General features: G+C 44.7%; 1 protein-coding gene across 4 annotated transcripts; it reads right to left on the bottom strand.

Moving 5' to 3' along the window:
• Positions 1-720: 720 nt before the first annotated feature.
• LOC142557190 (protein-L-isoaspartate O-methyltransferase domain-containing protein 1-like) lies at positions 721-25558 on the bottom strand. 4 transcript variants are annotated; one of them, XM_075668873.1, is made up of 7 exons: positions 25029-25558; positions 18627-18842; positions 15134-15292; positions 10750-10959; positions 9551-9662; positions 8983-9284; positions 721-1896 (listed from the first exon to the last, which is right to left on the bottom strand). In XM_075668873.1, exons 2-7 carry the CDS (start codon positions 18837-18839, stop codon positions 1801-1803), a joined length of 1092 nt encoding a protein of 363 aa, XP_075524988.1. In that variant the 5' UTR covers positions 18840-18842; positions 25029-25558; the 3' UTR covers positions 721-1800. The 4 variants fall into 4 exon arrangements, with proteins under 4 accessions (XP_075524988.1, XP_075524987.1, XP_075524986.1 ...); XM_075668872.1 differs by lacking the exon at positions 25029-25558 and adding an exon at positions 24496-24699 and having other exon boundaries at positions 721-1890; XM_075668871.1 differs by lacking the exon at positions 25029-25558 and adding an exon at positions 24496-24694.
• Positions 25559-25714: the final 156 nt, after the last annotated feature.

Here is a 25714-nt window from a genome sequence, read left to right as displayed (position 1 = left end):
TGCTTCGTCAGTGACCGGCAGCATTCAGGTGCCTGTCACTAACGATACCTACAGACGTGATGAGACAATTGTCACGGCAATGGCTGATCATGGGCGGTACTTGTGCAAGTGAAGTCTCATGAACACAAGCCCAGAGGCGCATGTCATCTGCAGTCATGATGGACAAGAAAACAAATTCTTTCACTAATGCAGCCTTATATTTCTGGAAACAAACTGCCCTTTCCCTATCTTTGCGATGGGCATTTTTCCTTTGGCAGGTGATGCCACTGTTCGCGTCACTGAGAAAATTACTTTTTTGGCCCTGGCATTGCCACAGACAACACGCCCTTTTGATCTATCCTGTACACAAAAAAGTAAAGTACTGCATTGAAGCATGGCATTAAACGAAACCCATCTTGAAAGTTTCAAGTTCTGTGCAGAATTGAGCGCAGGAATTTGGTGGCTTAGCCAGAAAAGCCACTATACCACAACATGCTGTACACTTGTCTCTTCTTTTTTTTTTTACATAAAAAAAAAGGGGTGAGAAAGAAACCTGGCTTCAGACACAAACACATAACACACGCCACAAGTGATAACTAGAGAAAATACAAACAGTGGCTATGCAAATGGGCAACCATGGATGTGGCTCTCTCTGCAAAGCAATCCTTCACCTGCAAGCTTGTCATCACAGCAAAAAAACACCCACACACACAGAAACAACGAATATTTTTTTTTTCTTCCTGAAGTACATGCTCAAATTACAAAATACAGAAATCGGTATCACAAATTTGTATGTTGTTAAATTTGTCCAACGGGATGACGTTTTTGTTCTCTCACAAGTGTGTGCTTTATTTTTGCAAGCATAATCTGCTCATACATATAACTATGAGAGAGAGAGAGAGAGAGAGAGAAGAAACAAAACAAATGTGTAAGCAGCCTGCGCAGACAATCACGTATAACAATGCTGAAATCATTATAAAAGTGACCCAGCACATCTTCAGCACGACGCAGGGCTCCAGAAACAGTCGTTCTGAATTACTGCTTCCGCCACTGCTCTCTGTTGATGTGCTGAAGGGAGGCTTCACAGCAGTGTAGAGCGCACTGCTGCCAAGTTCCTGGATCATGTACACACAAAAGCAGTACTCCTCGCAACCCCACTTTTGTACTGGAGAATTAAACTTATAGTGCACGTTGCAAACAAGAAAATGCGGCACTCTTCGTCATAGTGGATTCTGCATTGTGGACAAAGGCCGCATGACTTCCAAGACAGCGGCATGCCAAGCATGAAACAGAACAAGCCACGACGCACATTTTCATCACAAAACTGCGAGTTCTTTCGCAGACCTTCGTAATGGTAAAGTAAGAGGACTTCAACGTACATATCATCTAAAAAAAACTGCCACTGGCTAAAACTCCTCAGTAAAATGCTCGCCAAGCACTGTCCATGTGCTTCGTACGTGAGCAGGCAATCTGACTGACCACAACACAACAGTGTGTTCTGTCTTCAACACATCACAGAAAAGCAGACTTCTCATCGCAGACTTGAAACCATTGCACAGCTAGGCCTCTATTCCGAGCATACCGATTGGCGTGAACAACAGCCCTGGAGGAGAGGCCATTGTTGCACCAAGGATAAGTTTGTCGAGCACTGACGACCGGGGTGCTTGCCGCTCTTTACAACTTAGCTCCCCTGGCATGCGAATAGAAACGGGAGATGGGTCACGTTGACTTGAAGTACTCGTGCTGCTGTCGCCATGCGATTGTGCGTGTACAGCGCCCCTGCGCGCTCTGTGGACGACTGCGGCGGAGGCCTGCAGCCAATCAGAGCTGCCGGCCAAAGTTCAGGTACGTCTTGAGCCGAGGTGGCAAGGGCAACTCGAGGATCCTCTGGCACAGCAAGGGGGGTCGGTCCTGTTGCTGCGGCAAGAAGGGCAAGGTGTAGTTGAACCTAGTTATAATGAACTCGGATCTGACACGAAAATATCTTCATTGAAATCGAGGGTTTGACAAAATCCCGTCTGGTCGGAAAGAGGCGTGAGAAAAGAAAGACAATGCCGACCCCCCAAAAATATATATATATTTAGTGAAGAATTAAAAGACGTTTTGGCTCCCATGCTAGAACCTTGGGAATTTAAATTTTTCACTGTTTCTTCCTGGTAGGCATTCTCTTTTTTAAACAAGAACTTTAGTTATTCTCTATATTCGTTATAAGCATATATTCGCTGCCCACTAAATATAGACAAGAAACATTTTATCTGCTTCGTTATAACAGATCATTTGTTATATCCATATTTGTTATCTGGAGTTTCTGCTGTAATCAAACTAGCCATCATACACAGATCATCTGAAAGGTCACTAAAGAGAAACATTTAATCAGTCTAGACTGGTGAAGTATTCTTTCGAAGCCCAACTTCTTAAATTTTTGTGTAAGATTGATTACAAGAGAAAATGAAGCTAAACGTAAAAAAAAATTGTGTGACGAAGCCTCAGTGCTGGTAAACCAGTGTGATGCCACTGATTCCAAAGTACATTTTGTCACAGTATTTGGACAGCTGTGGCTGAGTAAAAGCTATTGAAAGTTGCCAAGTTCAGTGTTCAGTTCTGTCAGAATGCAATGTAGTCCACCTTCAATGATAAATGATTAACTAGGCCCAAGCACTAACCATAGAAATTACCGTATTTACTCAAATGTAATGCGAGTTTTTTTACCAATAATAGAAGTGAAAAGTCATCCCCCGCATTACATTCGAATACTAGGTATAAAAATGCTAAGAAAGGCACCAAACACCCATTATTAAGCTTGCTTAACGTGCCGCATTTACGTGCGTGTTGACTGACCTGCTCCTTCGAAGTCGCGCGCACAAAATTCAGCGGTCAACCAATATGCGAACCATGGCCAGGGGGAGTCGCGAATGCGGTGCAAACGCGAAAAAGACACAGCGAACGACAACAACGAGAGCACGCCAGCGACGAGTCACCTTGGAGGGACCAAACACGCGCGTGAGTGGCGAACGATTGGCGCGCGAAATGGACGCGCCTTTTTCTCACCACTAGGTGATTCTAGTGACGTAGCGATCCGTTCGAGGGGGGGGGCACTGGCGGCACATCCTGGGCACACGTTTCCACGATAGTACCACGTGACCTACGCCACTGATTCCTCAAGCACTTCATAGCCGCATTGTCTGTTCAGTGCTTCGACACATTGGTCTATTCCTGCCGGCTTAATGTGCCTACATCCAAAATGGCATGCTCTCGCACTCAGTATACCGCTGGCTTCAAACGCAACGCTATTCTACTCACCAAAAAAGTTGGTAACTCAGCGGCCGCAAGAAGCCTGGACATCAACGAATCGACGATAAGGGGGTGGAGGAAGCATCGCCAGGAGTTGTTCAATTGCAACAGTCATAGAAAAGGTTTCCGTGGGCCCAAGAAAGGCCACTTCCCGGATTTGGAGCGTCGTCTTGCGCACTTTGTTGGTGAACAATGCTCCTGGCTTCTTGGTGTGACCATTGAAATGTTTCAGTGCAAAGCACATGAACTTGCACGAGACGCGGGTTTGGCACCAAACCAATTCAAGGCATCACGCAGCTGGATATAGAATATATTGCATATCATATTGACCGCAAGAAAGACGGGGACCGAGGGAGAGAATGCATAAACAGCACGGGCGGTAACTTTCAACTGTTTTATTCACGGCAGCCCGTGGGCATATATAGGCAAAAAGAACATGCGCAGATCGCAGCAAACAAGAATACACATCAGCTTAGCGTGGCAACCAATTATCAAAAAAATCTATTTCTGATTGAAACAACCTAATGGAGGTATCGCTAACACAGTCTTCGCCTTTCCTTTTTATGTGATAAGCCTCCATCAGTTCACGTGCAGTCTGGTCATGGCTTTTCCCCAGAATCTTTATCTCCTCAAAAAGAGGAGTAAATACCAGTAATATATGCAGTAAATACCAACTAGGCCAAAGTTCTTCTGGATACGGAAGTTCATGCGAAGGGTGTTTTTCCCTTCGACGCACTACCTCGATTTGTCAGAAACTACCCGAGGACTTCGAGTTGAAACTTCTCCCGTTTCAGTGGTATGTCATTGACCTCCGCCGCTCTACCATCATGCCACTTGGACACATCGGGAATGCGGACCAAACCCCCATGTACCTTGATATGCCAATGGTTAGGACAGTGCACAAGTCTGGTGAACACAAAGTTTGGATTAGAAGCACTGGAAACGAAAAGGATCGGATAACGGCTATGCTCGCATGTTTGGCTGATGGTCGCAAGCTCCCTCCCTTCATAATTTTTTGCCGGAAGACTATCCCGAAAGAAACATTTTCGAACAATGTTGTCGTACGCTGCCACGAAAAAGGCTGGATGGACTCGGAACTTGTCATAGATTGGATTTCCAGCATTTGGGACCAAAGACCAGGTGCATTGCTGGCCTTTTAACATTGGTGCTGGATTCTTTTCGAGGTCACCTCACACCCGGCATGAAAGAAAAGCTGCAGCATGACCGAACGCATTTGGTTGTTATACCGGGTGGAATGACGTCCTTTATTTAGCCCTTGGATGTTTGCTTGAACAAGCCGCTCAAGGATCGCTTGCGGCAGCTGTATTGGGACTGGATTGAATGTGGATCTACCTCAACACCTGCAGGGAGACTGAAACGCCCGAATGCATCTACTGTTGCCCAGTGGGTTTCAGCTGCTCGGTATGGGCTGTCTCATGAAACAGTCTACCACGCATTTAAGAAATGTTCCATTTCAAGTGCCCTCGACGAAAGTGAGGACGATCTGCTGTGGGAAACAACTAGTGACAAAGAGGAGTCCAGTTGTGATGACGACAGCGACGGCGACATCAGTGTAGCGAGGATGAAGATTAGGCATAGTTTGCAGGTACTTCAATAAAGCTGCTCTCGACTTTTCCTATAGTTTCCTGCGTTACATTCGTGTTCTATAGTTTCGGTTTCTCGCGTTACATTCGCGTTTTTGCGTCTTTGATTTTGCGCATTTGCAAAGTCGACCCTCGCGTTACAATCCTGTTCTTTTTTTCCCCCGGTTTCGCCCTCGCAAAGTCGACCCTCGCATTACAATTGGGGTCGCGTTACAGTCGGGTAAATACGGTAATGACGTCACGGCTAGCTGACGCAAGTACTTCAAGGTGGCATATCTTCTAGTTCTTAGTGCACAAGCCTGAGACAGAAGTCGAGACACACACACAAGCACTACTTTCAACAAAGGCTTATTAGAAGCTTGATCACAGGCTTCTATACCCAAGACAAATACAGTGCAATCCTGATAAATGGAACTGATGGCAAACTTGGAACTGCTCTGTTGATCTCGGCAAAGTCCTATGTATTCGAACAGAGAAACACTTCTGCAAATTCAAACTCCAAAAAGAAACCAACAGTTATTTCGAACAAAATTTCTCACTCCTATGGACCATTTTTGAAACAAACCCGAGCCAAAGGCGAAGTTTTGATGCGTCGCTGGCTACTGTAATGTCGTGTGCCGCAAGAATGACAAGGAAAGTCGTGCAGGAATCCAAGGCTGTGAACCAGAGCAAGCAGAGCGACATGCACCATCCTTTTCCATCAGACTTAAAAAGGCAGGAAGGAGCCCCCACCGTGCTCACCTACGGATCACGTGGCATGCTAAGGCAGTGGCAACAGAGTCGCACCACATTTTTTTCGGCACTTTGGAGACTTACATGGATATCGCAGGATGAACTGGCGTAGTGGTTTGTCTAGGTGTAGACCATCGTCCTGTTCACGATGTTTACAGAATTGTTCAAGAAGTGTGGAACGTCAAACACGTTCAATCACACGGAGGACACATAGTCCATACACAGCGATAAAAAAGCTGTTTGAGATCGATGGTGGAGATAAAGTGCAAATAAATTTCCATTCTGTGAAGGTAAATTCTACAGGTTTTCATCTAATTTGAAATACCTACGGTAGCTCAGCGCAAAGGATAAACGGACACAAAAACAATAAAACAGACATGAACAGGTGCTGTTGGGCTAGTTGATGGCGCTGATGGGCACCCATCAACTTGTTGGATGGCCAAAGATCAACAAGCCCAATAGACTGTCCTCCTGAAGTATATCTTATTTGTGATTGCCAGAATCAGAGGCATGATAAATTTTTTTTTTCGCGTTATAAAATTTGGTGCGCGTTAGATTCGGGTACATACTGCTTTATATAAGATTCGGCGGAGCGTTAGAATCTAGTAAATATACTTCTGCACGAAGTAGTGACGTGTTCGGACTTTTTCTTACACCTCTTCTGTTATTCGGCCTGCCAGGTAGTTCAATCAACTTTGTCAATCTTGTCAAGATCAAATTAACAGAATTTGCTGGATTTAAACTGTCCATGACTCTACATGAGCATCGTGGCCATCACGGCTGGGAATCAAACCAGCGATCGCATGCTCAAGCAACTTAATGCTACAGCCACAGAACCAGGATTAGGTAACAACACAGTTTAATGTTGGTCTGAGAGTGGCTGGCCAACCTATTGGTGTTTCTCCATGCGTCTGGCCACATTAGAATATTAGGAGATACAGTAAACGCTCGTTAATTCAAATTCTGCGGGGATGCTACAAAAATTCATATTATACAAAATTCAAACTAATGAAAGTCAGGGAAACAAATCGCACGGTTAAGGTGCATATATATAGTCCGACGTGACGTGAGCATGCACGCACACACGCTAAGTCACATTGGTGTGAACAACGTCTATACTTCGAAGCAATGACGCAGCCAACGTAACCGGACACGGTCAAAGCGGTCCGACGTGCCCGATGTCAAGGTGGCTCTTGCTCCATTGGCGTGGAGAAAAAAAATATGTCGCAGTTTCACATGAAAAGCAAAGCATCAATTAGTAGATAGCTATACGAAGTAAGGATAGTAGCTTAATCGGCCGTATAATCTTGTAAACATTCACTTACTAACTAAATTAACAAGTACGGTGTCACACGCGCACAGGTAAACATGAACACTTCTTGCTCGATGACTGCGGAAGCTCGCATGCTGGAGTGGGGAATCGCGACAGTAGCAGCAAGAGAATTGACCTTCGTACAGCTCTCGCTTCAATGCGAACGAAATGAAGAGGGCACAGCGCATACGAAGCTAGCGGCACTACGCACACTCCGCAAACATTGCAGATCGCTTTGAAGATGAGGCCCACGTGGGTGCACACTTTGGCTACGTCGCGCATTGCTTTCAAATACGGTGCCTGCATGGCTGTGCCGTAAGCAGCAGCAGCCAGAGAAGAACGCACTCCCCCCTCACGCACGACAGGAGAGGGCGCACATATTCCCCACCTTCCTCGCTCGTGCACGCCGCCTCACCCTTGCATGCTTTTGCTAGCACATGCGGTGCACGGCGACAATTTTGTCGCCCTTGAGCTTTGTACGGAACCTCACGGGAGAGAAGAGACCTGCTACAGAGGCGTTGGCCATCCCTGGCTAGGCGCAAACACATCTCTATCCAGTCAGGCCTAAACAAAGGGCCGCAGATGGAAAATGCAAAGCCGCATGGGCCGCGCGGCTTTGTGCATGTAACCAACGTGTCACATTACATGTCAGCACTCTCCCCAACCACAATGATGCGGAGTTCAAATTATCGGTGATGGTGCGGATTTCAGGGTGAATTAGCGGGATGTGTTGCATATTGCTTTCAATACATTGCTGGACGGTACGCGGCGGCTACTTCCAATTATATGAAATTTCGAATTAACAAGTTGTGAATTAACCAGCTTTTACTGTATCAAACTTAATATCGGATTTGAAATGGAGGCATTCAATCTGCAATTGTAGTTCCCGATATATACACAGCTTTGCTGCTGACAAACGACAATGACGCATCATCAGTCAACGGCACCAGCACGTGTGTGGCTACTTGAGTAGCTGCAGGCAGCTACTTAACTCTTTCCCTACCATGGGAAAAATAGGTGTTTTTTGTACGTTACGCCAGATTCCTTTTTTCTGAAGGAACTACTGCACTCAATATTTTATGTAATACATAAACAAAAGCCAGAATGAATGCACTTTTCACGTATATAAGTTTTATTAACGAGATGTATGTCATAAAGAAAGAGATAAATTGCCAAAATCAAGATCGTAGAATAAGATTGAACAAAGTTTGTTCAAAGTTCATAAAGACATGCTTGTATCTGTTAAGAAAAAAAATAAAAAGAATTATGAGATATACAAAATGTGTTGCCATCTAATTGGCACTACCTCAAAAAAAATCAAAATTTTTCACTGAGGAGGTATCCCACTACAAAAATTTAAGTGCAAGCACTACAGTTTGGCGTGCCAGGCTGTGGCTGTTGATGTTCTGGGTGGCTTGTGTCATCGTCGGTCTCAGATTCAAAGTCCAACGAAAAGGTAGCATCCTCAGACTCGCTCCTGCTTGATCCATGGATACAGCCAGCTGCAAATGCAGTGGAATTGCGAGATCTGCGATCTTTTGAAGCGCGCACGCTGCTCCCAGAGGTGGCCATTTTTGCTTTCTGCTTTGATGATCACCGAACTTCAGACTGCGTTAAAAAATTAACGCTTGGTGGGGAAAAAATGAACTGCTAAGAAAACAAAAATATAGTTCTCGTTCACGCCCTATGGCGCAGAGTGTCCGTGAGCAGTGCGGAAGGTCTCGAAAGCAGCATTTCAAATTGATAGCAGGTGGCCATTATTGCTTTTTACTTTAATGAGCGCGAAAACTTCATAGTGCATTCAAAAGTCACCGCCTGGGGGAAAAAAGTGAACTGCTTAGGAAAGAAAAAAACAGTTCTCCTCCTTCACGTCTGAAAGCGCAGTGTGTCCATGAGCGGCGCAGAAAGTCTAGAAACTGCCATTTCAAACCATAGTTAGCGGGCTAACGATGCCCAATGGGCGCGGTACAGAAAGAGTTAAACAGCCAACTCAATAAACGTTTGTTCGTGCCTGCTATTGGCACCAGCCACTTGAGAGGAAAAGGAAAAGAAAGAGCCTCTTACCATGGCTTGTGGGCAAACATCGTCGAGAGCAGCGCGTTTCCACAAGAGCGAAGTCTCTCCGCCGGCCGAGCGCTTGCGGTGCGGTTCATCACCGCTGCTGCTGCCAGAGTCACCACCAGTGGAGGTGCTACTGCCGGTGCCTCTGAAGGGCACCACCGTGTTGCTACTGCTGCTGCTGCGCAGGCGAGGGGGAGCCAGATGGCGGCGGGGCTTCGGGAGCTTCTCCCGATCCAGCCGGGCACGGAGAAGGCGCCGGATCACGCCACGGCTCAACTCCTGGAGGCTGCCCGGCTGGTAGTCGGCTGCCCCCCCCCCCCAAAAAGAAAGCGTGATGGTATTTTAGTTTTGCGGAGTCTTCCTGCGGGGACCTTTTGAAGGAACACTACAGAGGAATAGTTACCTACTGCCATATGAAGCCCCAGCACCTTGTTTCGGCATTCTTTTTGTCCTGCCTCTCGATTAATTCGACCCGCCGAATAATTTTACCAATTTCGTTGGTCCCGTCAAGGTCGACTTAATGTAAGTCGGCCATACTGCAGTGTAAGAGAGAGAGCAGAAGGCCACTCACGCAGCACCACTTCGGGGCAGCCCTTCTGTGGAGGCACGAGGCTGGCAAACGACACGGGAAGGATGTTCTTTTCCACCCAGATGTCCTCGGCTGTGCGCTTGACCTGCACCAGCTGAGAGCGACAAGAACAAGAGTGACCTCAATTTCTCAGACCACCACCGCTCTTCTGGACTTCGGTTTTTATTTCTTTGTGGTGCCAACAGGTAAGAGACTGCCCCCCCTCTTTAGAGGAAGTCTCTCACCAGATTTAGGCATTGCAAACAAACAAGTGCAGTGCGCCGCGGCCCACCCTGTGGCATCCCACCCGTTGGCTACACTGCGCTGGACTGACGATCCACTGCCGACCAACGCACTGGATAAAAAATGATTGGGGCGTGTTCACGGCAGCGAAAAGCGTGTCTCGGATGAAGACGCGGGCCTTGCGGTGCAGCTGCACTGCGAGGCAGGTGGCGAGGACTTGTCACAGTGAGTGTGGATCAGTTACAAGATGACAAAAGATCGCAGCTTCCGCACTGCTCTTGCGCAATATAGAAACAGGATTTGCCCATGCTTTCAGTTAATAAAGGCGTGTTGATGTAGTAAGCATCCAATGTCGTGATATCCTTGGAAAGTGCAACATTTGGTTAATTCGGGCATTTTTTTTACGGTCCTGTGAAATCCGAAAATGAGGTGGTACAGTACAGTCAAACCTCATTATAACGAAACTGGATATAATTTAATAATAGATGTAACAAATGAAGTAAAATTTCCCTAGAAATCCCCGTAGAGATTGACGCTGCAGCACGTGCAATAATGGATATAACAAAGCAATTTTGCCTCCTTCAACTTTGCTTCAACAAGGCTTTCACTGTCCTTCATGCAAAGGCACATAAAAGGATTTTGTACACATACTTACTTACGAGTCACGTATCGTTTGTATCTGATAAATGCTGTAAGCAAGAAGTGCCAACGCTTTGCGTTTTGTATATGTTCCGTGTGTCTTGTGCACAGAGTTTTTCTCACTACTAGCATTACCACAACTGGCCCTTTAATGCTATTGCATTCAAAGACATATTAGAAGGCTCTGCGCACGCATCTGACATTTCATGCATCGTCTGTGTATGATAAATGCTCTAACTTGTAACTGTCAGCACTTTTGTGTTGTGCCTAGTATGGCGAATTTTTCTCACTCAAAATTATTTTTCATAACTATGATATACCTGATCATTGCAGGGCATGACGAGCACGCCTCCAACCTTGAGGAGGGCTGTGAGAATGGCCACTTTCTCAACGGGACAAGAGGCCCCACAGTAGACTCGGTCATAGCGGCGGCCAGTCGTCTCTAGTGATAGGCAGTTGCCCACGACAAAGCACGGCTCGCAGAAGTCGTACTCTTCCAGCGCCTGGCTAGAGCGCAAGAACTGTGACACCTGTTCAAAAAGAGAGAGAGAAAAACAATTATGTGATTGTTCGCACTGTAGGCACGAAGGCTTTAGCCAAACTACAAAGGTGCATGATTTTTAAAAAGTTGTTTGCAGCATGCCAATGCCCATTAGTAGCATTTATAGGGTGTGTGTGTGTGTGTGTGTGTGCGTGCGTAAGTGCATGCGTGTTTCTTTATACTGCTTAGTTTTGTTGAATATTGTCACATCAATTCTTAGCTATATTACAGTTTATTTGCCAATTTCTTTGTAGTTTGTCATCTGTCTATCATTGTGCCTATGAACGTTATGTCTGTTATCTATTCTGCATATTGCCGAGTGACGAGCATAAGGTTGAAACTTAAGATTGCCAACTGCGGTGGTCGTATTCTGATGGGGGCAGTATGCACAAAAGCTTGCGTGACATCACTGGCATAGCAGGGGGGGGGGGGTAGGAGGAACCAGAACCTACCCACTCCCCCTTCCCATGGAACAGAAGGTGTCAGGAGATGGGCTCCAAAGGAGCAACATGGATGAAGAGAAAAGCTTGAATATGAAAGCAAGGCGAGGACTAGTGGCAGCCCGAAGAAGGGGAGAGGATGATCCCCTCTCCCATGCACAGAACATTACGGCCCCACTAATGGCGCACCTCTACCTCATTCCAGATCGCCTTAACCACAACTGCTAAGGGGGGATCGGCCCTAAAAATTCCACCCACAAATAAAGATGGGACAAGCACGTGCATAAAAATTGGAGGCATTGTTGCTCCCCACCAGGCCTTCGTGTTGTCGAAGAGATTCTCATTTCTGGTACTTGACAGAATCGTCAACCACGCTGCACGCACGGCAAAATACGTCGAGAATGGGGGTGCTGGGCCAGGGAGCTAAGGAACTACCACAAGAAACAGGTGGGAGGGCAGGTAGGTGAATGGCCTCAAAGTCCACGCAGAAACAGAAATATATAGGAATGTTAGGGACCACCGCACTGTTCAACAATCTGGTGAATGTTAGAGTAACGGAAAAGAATTTTAAGAAAAGGAGTGGGGTTATGGATACAAGGAGGGGGGGTGACATGGACAAAAGGGGTCAAGAAAGAAGTTTGTGGATAATTACGGACATAGGGAGAGTGTCTCGTCACTGCCCCGTCACTCAACACCAGAGGGCCGTGGCCAGTCACCTAGCTGTGAGGCTCACCTACCCTGCTGTAACACGTGCTGCTTGCTGCAGAGAGCCCATTCTAACTAAACATCTCGGCAATTTTCAAAATAGACGGATGCCAGGAGACACGACACTTTCAAATCTCTTGGAGCTACTGGCCCTTATTTTACTATAAACTATGTGTGACGTAATTTTCACAAAGGCTTCTAAACAGGAAGTTGCCCTGCTTTGGACTGTCTGCGTCATCAATTCGAGAGTGTGATCAAATAACAATATGCGTCGCGTTATGACTGCAATACCACAATCGCAAGTTACTTACAAACATCTCCTCCAACAAGTCAGACAACAGGTCACCAAAAGTGCGTGAAACTTGCATCATATAATACTATCGAAGTTCTAGCGCAAAGCTCTGTTCCTGCACTTTTAAATCTAGAGTAATATAGCATGCCCACGACACTGGAAGTGTGATTGAGTCATAGGCAACTTGCAAAATAGTGCCAGCTTCCTTCTGTATGTAGCTGTGACTGTACCACTCGCTAGAAGATCTGGCTGGAAAACAACAGCTATTTCCACTGTTACCTGGGCTGCAACATGCCTGGCCTTCAAACAAGGCACACGATAGTGCGCTGTCTTGTTTTCGTGTGGCCCCGTTTTTAGCGCTGTTCATTTTTCCAAGTCATGTACCAGCTAGGTCATCGACAAACATTTATAAATGCATCAATTCGTATATGAAGTTTTGCTTTTTTTTTTACTAGGATCATTTTTCAAAAATAGTACAAGGATGATAGAGTAATTTGATGTGACGTGGCTGCACACCTTAGCAATGAAAAACTTTTGGCAGAAGTTAAGCAAAATGTTGTTTTGGCAGCGAAAAAATGCGCATCCTCGTTGTTAAAGCATTCTTGTCCGGGGAGTGTTACGAGTTAATCTTTGTGTGGTGCACAACCCACACACCCACACACCCACCCACATACCCACCCACATACCCACCCACAACCCACTGTGTACTAAGCTTTTGGTGCATATTCAAGAAACCCAAGTGGTGAAATTACTCCAGGGATCCTCACTGCAACATCTCTGAAAGCATGTGAGCAGCCTTGGGATGTTAAACCCTGCAATTTATTTTTCATTTCATTTTGCCAGCGTATTACACTTTCTTGCATGTACTGATATTTATGCTAGGGATTGTAGTTTTAAATATTTACCACAAAATGTCAAAAAGAACGTGCCAATCCCAATTTTAGGAATTTGGTTTATACTGAAATGTGCTGAATCTAGGAATTTGTTATGGCTGGCCAGACTGTGTCCGCATCACGTGACCAAACCCTCTCAAGTGGGTTGGGTGCTCAAGCTTGACTGGTATGAAAGCTTCCCTGTGCTTGCATGTAGGGTCTCTGGCCAAGCAGGTTTTCTTTTTATAGGTCTGCCAGCGTTGTTTGAACCTCTCGCCCGTCATTTATCTCTCTATCTTATTATTCAGGGACTGCAGGGGATGTATTCTGTAAGAGTCCACCTAGTGGACATGTCCATCTTGTCTGCTGCCCAAGTTCTGATTGGCTGGGCTGGGCTGCGCGTCCACAGTCAGCCAGGTGCCATGGCTAATCAGAACTTCAATAGCAGACAAAACGGACATGTCCACTGGGTGGACTCTTACAGAATAACTGCCCAGGGGGCCTCCACAATTGCATCATGACGAAAATTTTCAACAGAGAAGCAATTGTGTTTGGTGCCACGATGCTGTGAATGCGTTGGCAAATTTTTTTGCGCTGATATATACTTCCGTGTGCTGCCACTAGATGACGGGAGCTGTGCATTGAACTCTGATGCAATGGTACGTTCAGGACTCCGGGGTGTGCACAAGTTGCCGACTGCAACCGACTGCAGACTAAAATGTTTGGCCCCCGTAAGGGCTGCGCCTTGCCAGAATTGTGAAAAAAAAAGTGCAGCCCTCGCACCCAGTCTATACGGTACATCTAAATTAGCCCTCGGAAAGTGCTTGATGTACCCTAAGAATTTTTAAACCTTAATACTACATGTGAGCAGTTTTTGAAAGCCAAATGACAGAAATTAAGAAACAGAACGGTAAAAAAAAAAGATGACAATAAATCTAATCCTTATTTAGTATATTCATTGGTTTGTACATATATATATTTTTTGCAGCTTTGTAATTATTTCGTAACCCGTCTACCCCTCACATAAAGTCCCACTTGGGATATTTTACATACCATAAAGAAATATTGCCGTGCAATATACTCGCTTTAGTTTGTTTTGTGGTTGACGTTGGTGCACCATTTCATCATTTTGTGTTTTAAAATGAGAGTTCTTGCATTGCCTGCACATACTGATGCTATCAGTGCGTTCTGTTATCAGCGTATCTAACTGCATCCTCAACACAAAGCTTCTAGTTCCGTCGTGAATATTCACTGTGCTGTACACAGGCGATTGGCAAATTTAGGCCAGACATATAAACAGCAGCTGACCGCGGGCCACTTCAGTTCTGATTCACCAACAGCTACTGCAATTATCACGATCATTGCTGCCGAGTTTGTTATTTGTGGGCACAAGCGCTCCCCCTCCCCTTTCTTTTTTTTTCATTTAACTGCTTTTTTTCTCTTCCTACACTGCACGAGGCTAAAATAAATAAACATGGCGATGTTAGACAATAAGTGGGGAACATGCTACATGGGTTTGGCGCAGACCGGAGTGACTACAGCCAGCTTTGGTTAGTGCACGTTTTTGTCGCTGTCGTCTGCTTAAATGAGCATACACATTGCAACCAACCCTCAGCTACGCATTTTGCCCCTTAATTTCTCCTGCAATAGGATCCACATTGCAGTACGTAATTCGAGCCATTTATGACAATAGAGAGCACGTGAGAACCTCACTCAATCCAGGTAGCTGGCTACAGCGCTGCGAACCCATCGTTCCGGGGATCCGGTGTGTGACGCCATTCGTTGGCGATAAAGCAACTCTGGTGTCATGGCGGACCTCGCATGCAGAATGTTTCATTGAGTGCACTCCTGTACCTTGAGTTGTGCGTACTGCACGACGTCCTCGTGCAGCTCCACGCCGTGGTTGACGCCGTGGGAACCGATCAGCAGACCAGCCACGGTGCTTAGGTATCCTGTGCCGCTACCCAGGTTGAGAAAGGTCATGCCTGGACGCAACTGTAGTGCCTCCAGGACCTGTGGCAAACAAAGACTTTCTGCGGCACACGGTGCATCACACTATGCAATGTCACGCAAGTGCAAGTCATGAGCTGCGGCAGTTTGTTACAGCCAGCAAGTAGGAGGACTACTTTACGCCACGTTTGCATAAATCGATTTTCTTAAGGTGGCCCTACAACAAGTTTCTTTGTTTCTTTCTTTTAAACTGAGAACAGAATAGGAGTGAGTGAAATGCCTTTCAGTGAACATACTTCCAAAGAAGCTTTTGAAGAGGACCTAACAATGACTAGTATAAATTGAGTGCACTGCTTATATATTTATTTATTTGTTTACTTCACATTGGCGCCAAGGCTTCCTGGATTAAGGGAGGCCTCCCACCATAGGATGGCACAATCGTCCGCTCAATAAATGTCTATTTATTATCATTATCGTTTATTTACGCAGGTACCTCTTGCAGTTTCAACATTGGAACATTGTGTGAGGGGGGAGTTGCACTTTTGTACTTACAAGCAGTCAAAACTACATACAACAAAGAGAAAGAAAGTGAGAAATGTTTGCCTTGTAAGAAAATACATAGAATTTACACAGAAACTGAACACATTATGCAATTTTAAGAATGATTCAGCTGTTGAGTCTATATAAACAGCAACATCTAGCCAAGAATATATTTTTTTAATGCTTGAGAGCCATTGTATATCCAGAATTTTCTTAAAGATTACAGAATGTTGAATTTTCGCTAAATTATAAGGTAGATTATTTCATGATACAATGGCACAGGGCAATGCAGATGTGTTAAAAGCATTGGTGTAACCTTAGAGATGCTGATAACCGAGATTATTGTACAAACGGCGGGAAATGCAATGTGGGCTAACAAGTGGTGATGAGAAGGGATGTTCGAAGTAGATGATTTTGGGCAGCAGACTTTATCCATTACGCCTCAACACAATGTTTCCTCTCAGCTGGTGCGGCTCAGACAGCAGTGCCTTGTTGATTGCTCCTTTCTTAGTTTTTCTTCCATTCTGCTCTGCACTTATGGTAACCTTCAAGTCTGATTGTGTGGCTTTATATGGCTGTGACCAATAAAAATTGGGGCGTCTGTTCCCCTTTTTCTCATTCAAAACTGCCCAACAACAACAAAGGAAAAGTAATAGGATGGGCAGGACGTGCTAACAGCCACTGCCTCAATGTTTGCTACAAGACAGGATTGGTGCGCACTCATGCGCGAGCTTTTGCTCGATGTTACTTAACTCGTAGTCAAAAAACTGTCCAATGGTTGCCACCTGTGCACTGTAGTGCGGATCTACGACATCCAGAAATGTAACTGCCTTGTGCCAGTTTTAAAAAAAATGCAAACCCATATGCACGGAAAAATGGATTGTTCCTCTAGCTAACGTGCTCCTGCACTGGAGAAAAATTTTCACTAGAACAAGAATGCATTTTACCACACATTCAGAGTCTGTAACTCCCTAGATTGGCTCCCTAGATTGGTGCTAGCAGTTACGATTTGCACAAAGACAGACAAATTCTGTAATTACCACAAGCCACCTTAAGCTAATTAGCAAAAGTTTGTTAATTATATGATGTACTGCCAATTATAGCACAAACTTCAACTTTTGACGCTGCTATGAAATGGTCAGCAAAAAGTACCCCCCCCCCCCCGTTTTGTCTTGGATCCCCCGTTTCCCATAATTAGTCTTTACTGAAACATCCATCACAGACACATACAGTCGACCACAATATTTTAGACCATGGATCTGAGAAAATGTTGAATATCTCCACAGCCTCAAAACACAACATGGTTTTCAGATTTTCAACCTGTACTAGTGTGCAAGCAGCAAAGCACTGTATAGGTTTGCTGGTTGCAGTCATAAACTGCTCGGAAAGTCAACATTTCCTCTGATCCAGGAAACTATTGCAGTAGACAGTACAAAGTGCTCGTCTGATGTTCGATGAAAACATATCAGATGAGGGCGGTGCATGACCAAAATAAAGCTTCCACTCGCCTAAGGTTGAAAGAAATTCACATATGATTCACATTACGAAGTTCCTGCGGGTCCTTTGTTTATATTGAAGAGCAACGCAAGAGAGCCCAAATATTTATGTGTTGGGTGACACAGAGTACGGCTGTATATTTGAGACAGACAAACAGGCATAGAACTTTAATTACAAGGTCTGAGAAGCTTTGACCTAGCGCAGAGCTGCGGGCCACTCCCACGTGGGGACTGGCAGGCCGAGCCTAACCACTGCATCGTGGGCTCTCTGGACAGCCCAAGTTTGCCGCGAAAGTTCTGAGAGCTCCATTCTTCTTCCCTGATGCGATGGGGTCCCTGTAACGAGGGGCATCGCCAGATCATGTGTGCGAGATTGCTAGTAGCCCCACAGTCGGGGCAAGTAGAGCTAAAAGCCCCTGGAGTGATTGTATGGAAAAGGGCCACGTAGGGATAGGACTTAGTCTGAAGCATGGGTAAAGTGGATGCCAAAGGTCTAGCCAGTTTGCTATGAGGGGGAGGATAAGTCCTTCTACCCAGGTGATAGTGCTTAGTGATTTCATTAAAAGTAGTGCGAGTGTCCTGAAACTCGAGAACCCCGAAGTTTGAGCTCGATCCTGCTCCCGTGCGGTGGGTTAGTGTGTGTGCTTGGGCGTGGGCGATGTCATTGAGATTGGGCAAGGAGTCAAACTGGGGGTCCAGGCATGCCATAAACCATGTGGTGGTGTACGGAGAGATTACCTTGTTCTTGAGAATCTCGTGAGCCTCCTCGGCGATGGAACCTCAAGCGAGAGCCCTGACCGCCGATCTCGAATCAGTGAAGATTTGTGATCTGCTGTTACCTAGGAGTGCTATAGCAACTGCTACCTGCTCCACTCTGGACGGTGTTGAGCACTTCAGGAAAGCCCCATTCACTATCTGTCCATTGTGAACAATGAGGGAAATGGCGAAGTTAGACGACTGTCCATGTTGGACTTCGTCGACAAAACATGCCGAGTAGGGATCTTGAGAAGATTACCTCACATTCAGTTTACAGACTCACTATGCTTCCAATCGACAACATGCACAACAGACCAAACCCACCAGTAATCCTCCTGAGAAATACACGCACACTCTTGTTAATTGGATGCATGACAGTGAACCTGACACGAGGTAATCTCGAGATACACACCTCCACTCTGCACCACCTTCCGCAGGAATAACCAGACTTTGTCAAGTTGCTCTTCAATGTGAATAAGGAACCCATAGCAGCTCTGTAACGTGAGCAATATGTTTGTTTCTTTCGACTTTATGAGAGTGCTGGCTTTATTTTGATCAGTGTACGAAATTTGTGACACACGGAATGCACTGCAAGCTAGACACACCTCTGAATAGATGCATGGTGCTGATAAGTGTAAATTTCCTTGCTTCCACGCCAGGTCTCTATAGGCATTTTCCTTGCACCCATCAGCATAGTAGTGGGCACGGTCGACGGCGCGTAATGCACTCTCGACATCTGGACTACGGATGTAGTCGGCCTCGACCAAGTGGTCCACAAGCTCGTCATTGTCTTCACCCGCACTCACAGCACCACCCATAGCCTGCAGTGATGGATTAAGAAATTATGGGGCCCGGGGCTAAACTTGCCTCGGGATTCCAGTGATGATGACGACAATCATAGTGATCAGTTAGGATGCCAAGTATGCATATGTTTATGGGTACTGCCTTCTGATTTCAAGTTTATCCTCAGATAAAAGGTTGCATGCCTACAAACAGACATACGAGGCCATCTTGCATCTTGATACAATGTTTGCAACATGATTGCTTTGAGAAGGCATGTTTCTTTTCTTCTGTTAGGTTGTTATCTGATGCTTATTGTCTAACCGGCACATTGCTATCACTTAACCGTGAAGATGGTCACAAAAACATGAACTGCTCTATCTCACTCATTTGGCAAAAAGAGAACTACATTTTGTAGAGCTACAAACCTGTTTAGTTATTATGGGCACTTCTGCATACATGGCATACAATCTAGGTGAATGCCAGAAAGCACCTGCAAACTGAAAGTATGCAAACCCTTGGGCTCTTATATGGAGGAAGGCAAGAGTGGAAGATCGTGAGGGCACTAGTTGAGAAGAGCAAGAAAGCTCTGTGCACAAAAAGCAGGTGACCTAGCCACACCACATACTGTTTGCTTCTATTCCAGCTACTAATAAACCCTTTCAAAAAATGTTTTGTAGGAGAATGCTCCCTGGATGACATTTTACAACTTGTTTTGTATAACCAAAATTTGCAATGAGGCCCCGGCGAGGGGGGCTTTTTAAAATTGTTGAGAGGCTTCATCAAGGAAACACTTTTCAGTGGGCCCAGGGCTGCAGGCCCCTTAGCCCATAGGTTAATCAAGTCCTGCTTGCCTACAGTGAACAGTGAATGTTAGTAACATGCCAAATACAAAAGGAGACTGAAACAAACAAACAAACAAACAAGCAAGCAAGCAAACTATGACATACTCTAACGGAAGTGGTAGCAAAACTATGCAAATAAAGAAAGACGTGCATAATTTATGGCAGGGCAACTGTTGAGAGGGGAGGCTTGGTAGGCCAGAAGATTGGCAAGAATGAAAGACAGGTGGTGATGCAGCCCTGAAGTTGCCACCACTGTAATTATAGATTTTGACTGCACCCACTTGAACCTAGTCAAATGTCAATTAGTCAAACAAGACTAGGTTGCTTACTGAAACAAGATTCAACCTAGCACGTTTAGAGACTTTTTCCAGCACCAGGATGGCTAAATACTGAGATAACATACCGGTGGCTCTTCGGCACTCACTCTGGCTCAATAAGTACATTGGGCTTCATAATGAGTGGCGGCATAAGAGATGAGCGAAGGAGGCAGAGCGACTGCCAAAACGTCACAATGTCCTGCTACCATGTGGCCACCTGCCACGCCATGACATTGTGACACACAGATCTTATGGGAAATGAAACAGAAACTGGTTAGTAGAAAAGTTACTAGAGTAAATTACTTAGGACACTCCAAGGCTTGTCAATATTTCTTTCAGGGCTTTGGGGTTGAGGACCTTCAGTTAAAGAAAAAAAATACAGGAAAAAAGAATGTCTTGTCAGTACTGCTTTAAACTTGCATTATTCTAACAAAAATAAAAGAATATTATGTGTCAGAATTATAGAAATGTCACGTTACATACTTCTGTGTTTTTGAAGATGGAACATGTTGCTGCATGGCAAAATACCAGCTCAACCACACTTTGCTCTAGAAAAAAGAAACATTCCTATGCGGGGTGGCCTTTCCTGACAGTACTTTTCTGCTGTATCCAATGGCAGGTTTGAAATTTAAAATGCAACATGTACCATGTTTTCGTAGGCATAACCACTTTTCACATAAAGGAGCTACAAAAAATCACAAAGAAAAATATCTGAGCACATCAGTGTGAACAGGTTCACGAAACACAGTCGGCCATGGCACTATAAGAACTTTATGTATATTGTTCCAACATAAGTGTCAAAAACAAATTGGCCTTAAATATAATAGCAAATATTTCATCATCTACACTGTACTACTTGCAATGTGCTGCAGTAATTCGAAGCACAAAATTTTTATTGGAAATCTCATACAAAGGTGCCCATCTTGAATGTGTCTTATATGAAGCCCTTTGCCCTGTTAAAAGCAAAGCGACACAGTGGAAGCCTCTTCACACAAGCAACATGCCGAAATGAACACTCACCACAGTTCTGTAGAACATGGGATACCTGCCAGCATCTATAACTGGTTTCACATTCACTGTGGTGAGAAGTGAACCTACAGCCTCATGAGACTTCCAGTCCCATAGCTTTGTAGCACACTTCTCCAAGAAAGAAGTTCGTTGACACTCATGTTATTTAGTGCTAAAATGACAAGTCACTAAAACATAAAAAATCATGAACACAAAGTGCAGCATGTAAGGTACTGAGTGCGTTCTTTCTGTGTCTCGGTTTATTGTTTGTTTTAGCACCAAACAACATGAGCCTCCGCAAGCACCAACTGGGCCAGACCACACCGTTGCCAAAAAGTGTGCATTTTTTTAGAGCATTCAATATATGAGACTTCTCTGTCACATTTCAAAGTAAACAAAACGCATGATACCTCAGACACACAGACTCAGCAAATTAGGATTAGCTGCGAATGAACAATAATGCAAACCTGTGCCATTCTTGCCAACTAAACTTGCTGGGCTATTTCTGTGGGCAAAACTAAATTGTACGTCTTGCAGGGCTTCTCTTTGTAAACATAGAAAGGGTCTACTGAAATGCTGCTGGCGGTTGAACAGTCAGAGTGCAGTTATCTCACTTTCATGACACTATCTTGCAAAGCCTTTGTTGTTTGTCGTCCTTCCTCTTCAGCTTTTGCCAAATGTTCCTTTGATAAATCTAAAATGGAGCGTCTATAGCAGTGATAAAGCACTGTTCCATTGGCAGATGTCTTTTAATCTATCTTCACTAGTGCAGGGAATAAGGAGCTGCAGGGCGAGTTTGCGCCCAATGTTATTAATGCTGGCACGCCCGTTTCAACAGGACTCCACTCACTTGTAGACTTGTGCCAAGAAATGCTTTACATTTAAAGCTGTGAAAGATCCTTGCGTAACTGAGAAGTAGTAGGCTATAGACTGTCCTCAAAGTATGTGTGACCGTCTAACGGTTACGCTCGCCTTCTTCCTTCTACATCTATGTGTCTTCCCTGTTCAGACAAAGCAAACCAGTACAATATTCATCTCCGTACATCTTTAATCGCTGGCTACTGTTTCCATTCCATGGTACAACAGCTAAAGATCACATTTAGAACAGTGTAGCTCTTTTGCCTTGTCTTCAGGGGTAAGCAAACATGTACAAATCGAACGGCGCCAGAAGTGAATAGAGCTGAGATCTTTAAAAATTTTCTTTCTTTCCTAGGACCATATCAGGATGGAATTCGTTACCGGCAGATGTTGTGAAGCGAAATTTTGCAGATTTGTTTCACACTGTTCTACGCCCCCTGCAATAATGCCTGGTGGCAATGTGGAATTTTTTTTTTTACTAAGGAATAATGAATACTTTTCAAATAGTTTTCGAATAATGAACAACTGTTTTTGCAATTACCATAAAACAATCTTCACATTCTAGTATGTTCACAATGTCAGCATGTTTCTGTTAGTGTGTTGTACATTATGAAGCGTTGTTAATTAAAACCACAAATGGAGCATTAGGAGCAGATAAGTCTGGCTACCTGAGCCACCTAGTATGGTCCACGTGTAAACTCTCGCATTTTATGTCTACTATGGCTGCCGTGATGAAATTGATTGCACTCTGCTCCAGTTTTATATTTAAATGCACACAGTTGGTGACTTCAAATATTTAAATAAGAATTAACTATCTCAAGATTTTTCGAATTTATCAGTACTGACTATTGGATTCAAATACCACCTCGAAAAGGGCCATATCTGATTCGTTATTCGAAGTTCTTGAATATTCGAACAATCCTACTTATCTTCTATATTATCTGTATCCTCTTTGCTGTATCTTGTATCGCTGTCTCCCTCTTTAGCTTTCTAATTTCATTCAATAACATTGCCACACTTGCATAACTGAAATCAGATAAAGTTTATAAGCTCAAGCATAAGCAAGTTATTTATTGCACAAGCAAACAGCTGTGAGTACCAACAAGGCCTCACCACCTACTGGCACCCTGTTTTGCATAAAAACATCAACTATCTGTGCTAAAATTATACGTGTTGACATTGCATCAAGGTTGTCTAAGGCATTTGAAGTCTAGTCTGCTTTGGTACTAACACCAAGGGCATCACAAATGCTTTTTGCTTTTTAGATTTCTTGTTCCTGTGTTGTCATGGCACAGCAGGCATCATGCGGTACTCAGCCAACAGAATGCACTTCTCATACCAAGTGGAAACCAGGTGAATTAGTACGACAGTGCACAAGCCACAGCAAATGTTCTCATACTTGAATGCATTGCGAGTCCTTGCGAGCCAAGACTGCCAGTCAACATGCATACTCCCGTTTTCTGAACTGCGCTCCAGTTACTTTTGTGCAGGCCGTACAAAATGCAAAGGCCTAATGTGTGCCACCTCAGTGAGTTTCCTCTCTAAGAAATCAGTAGAAATCAAAGGAGAAACAGCAATACTTATTGTAACTGTATCTAGGCCATACGTACAAAGGAAATGGGCTACACGTTCAAACTTTATCAGTTCCTTGACTTCCCGGGCTTTTTTTTTTTTTTTAATATGGCAAGTGAACATTGTAACACTCATGGGTATGCATAGGGCTTTTCACCAGGGGAGCTAAGCTATATTACAGTGCCCCCTCATTGGCTTTCTCATTTGCATGCTATCCACTTTGGGTCATTTCACAGACAGTGAATGAGAAATGAAAAACTAAACACTATAATATTTATTCAATAGTTGCTTATGACACTTCTACAATCTAATACGCTAGTCTGTCTTGCAATGAATATTTTGTCCGCAGCTTATATTAAAAAACCTGCAGCCCATGCACCAGTCACTATAATGCAAACTGGTGCAAATAAACGATAATAATGTACGGATTTCTCTTTTGGTACGTAAAAAAAAAAATACTAAAGGTGTTGATTGTCGCGCAGTGATAAATGCGCGAGTTTCTTTTTCAGAGCTCTCCTTAGCACAAACAACTACACTTAATATGTTTCAATTTCCTAAATATGCAAAACCTCCTCCCCAAAAATCTTATACCATGCTTTTCATGGCTGCACGCACTAACGCTAGCTCAAGCGTATAGTTGATAGACTGTACAATGCCATATACTCAACAAACGCAAATACGACCACTGATGACGCTTATGAGACGCACGGAAGTAACAGCTGTACACATAAAGTCTCTTGATAAACCTTAGCACAGCCTCTAAGCAGGCCAAATGGGATTCCCTTGTGAGATCAAAATCTCCCCTGTGTCCTTTTTGTTTATGGTGTTAGACGACACATTTAACAGAAAAGCACGCATACCTAAATGGGCAGAAGCAAAATTACTATAGTCGGTTATCATCACTGGAATTATCATCACAGTCGCCACTGGAATTATTTTCAGCACCGCAACGATTGGCAGCGAATATGCGCATATCTTTATCCTGTTATCTTGCACTTTCCCAAGTACGACAGAGAACAGATCACGGAAGTGAAGGTTGTCAAGAGCGCACAATTTCACCTTTACAGACACAGAACATAGCACGATATACGTACCGGCCAGTCATTAACAAATCGTAGAAAGAAGAACGTATCCATCAAAATATATATAAAGCATTAGATGATAGTACCACAGGATATAGCAGCTCGAGACGTTTTACATGCGCCGAGATAGCATGCGAAGACGTTTAGAAAATGCACAGATAAGGGACGCCGTCCAAACGCAAAGTGGAAATCGAACGAAAGACGCACTGCGCATTTCAGTAACGCGTCGACACACTATAACTTCGGAACAGCTGTGGGCGCGAACAGACAACGAACCCAAGAAAAACAAGAGAACCATAAACCTACGGACACGGTAGGAAAGCTGGCAGATTTACGGTTCAGGAATACAAACGCGCCCTTGATTCAGTTTACAAGGCAAAACGCGTGCCTAAACTGCGCCTCTTAACGCTTGTTCCGCAACGCGTCATGCAGAAAAGAAACGTCGACGCAGCGGAAACTGATAAACAATCGGTTCCGCAAGTTAAGCCTCGAAAGCACGACGACGGATGGCCTGTGCGTGCGCACAGGTTTATACCAGCACTTGCCCGAAAGTTGTGTAGAGATCAGCCGCTGTTGCTAAGGTGCTCAGCTGACGACTAGTCGAGGCAGCGCGCTGCTCAGCCGTTGGTCCTCGGAAGCCTCCATCGTGCCGAACAAGTCAAGAAAGCATATCGGCTTTTGTCGCACTCTCTCCTCTCCTTTTCCCCTCCAAGACTCACTGAGCTGAAGGCACAGGCGGAGTGCAGTCAGCTGGAGATACACAGCAGCGATCGAGCGTGGGGGCGAATAACAGTTCGCCGCGAGATCGTTTGGCACCGGTCCAGCAGCTTTTCACCACGCCGCACACCTCGTCTCTGCGTCCGCAAGTTCCGTTTTAGAAAGGCATTCCGATAACGCTATTAGGTGTAGGCGTAGAACACAGCGCGTGCAACTTCAAACAACCATAAACAACTCTCAACTAGATGCTCGTTCCCAAAACAACACCTGCAGATGGCGTTTCCAAAGGAAAAGCGAAAGCGTTCTATCAAGCATACCTACCTTTTACACTGCGTAAAACAAGAACTAATAAGTAGCTCACGGTTAAATACTACCATTAATGAAACGTTTCAGAGCACCTGACAATAAGTATTAGCATTATGTAAACCACACTTCCATCATCTCTAGCAGCCGCTCAGTGCAATGGTTGGCCATGCTGGCTATGTTGTTCTGCACAAGCCAATAATAGTCTAGC

The sequence above is a fragment of the Dermacentor variabilis genome, chromosome 9, assembly GCF_050947875.1.
Source record: "Dermacentor variabilis isolate Ectoservices chromosome 9, ASM5094787v1, whole genome shotgun sequence".
NCBI lineage: Eukaryota > Metazoa > Arthropoda > Arachnida > Ixodida > Ixodidae > Dermacentor > Dermacentor variabilis.
The sequence above is the reverse complement of the archived record's forward strand: the minus strand, read 5'-3'. Positions and strand labels throughout refer to the sequence as shown.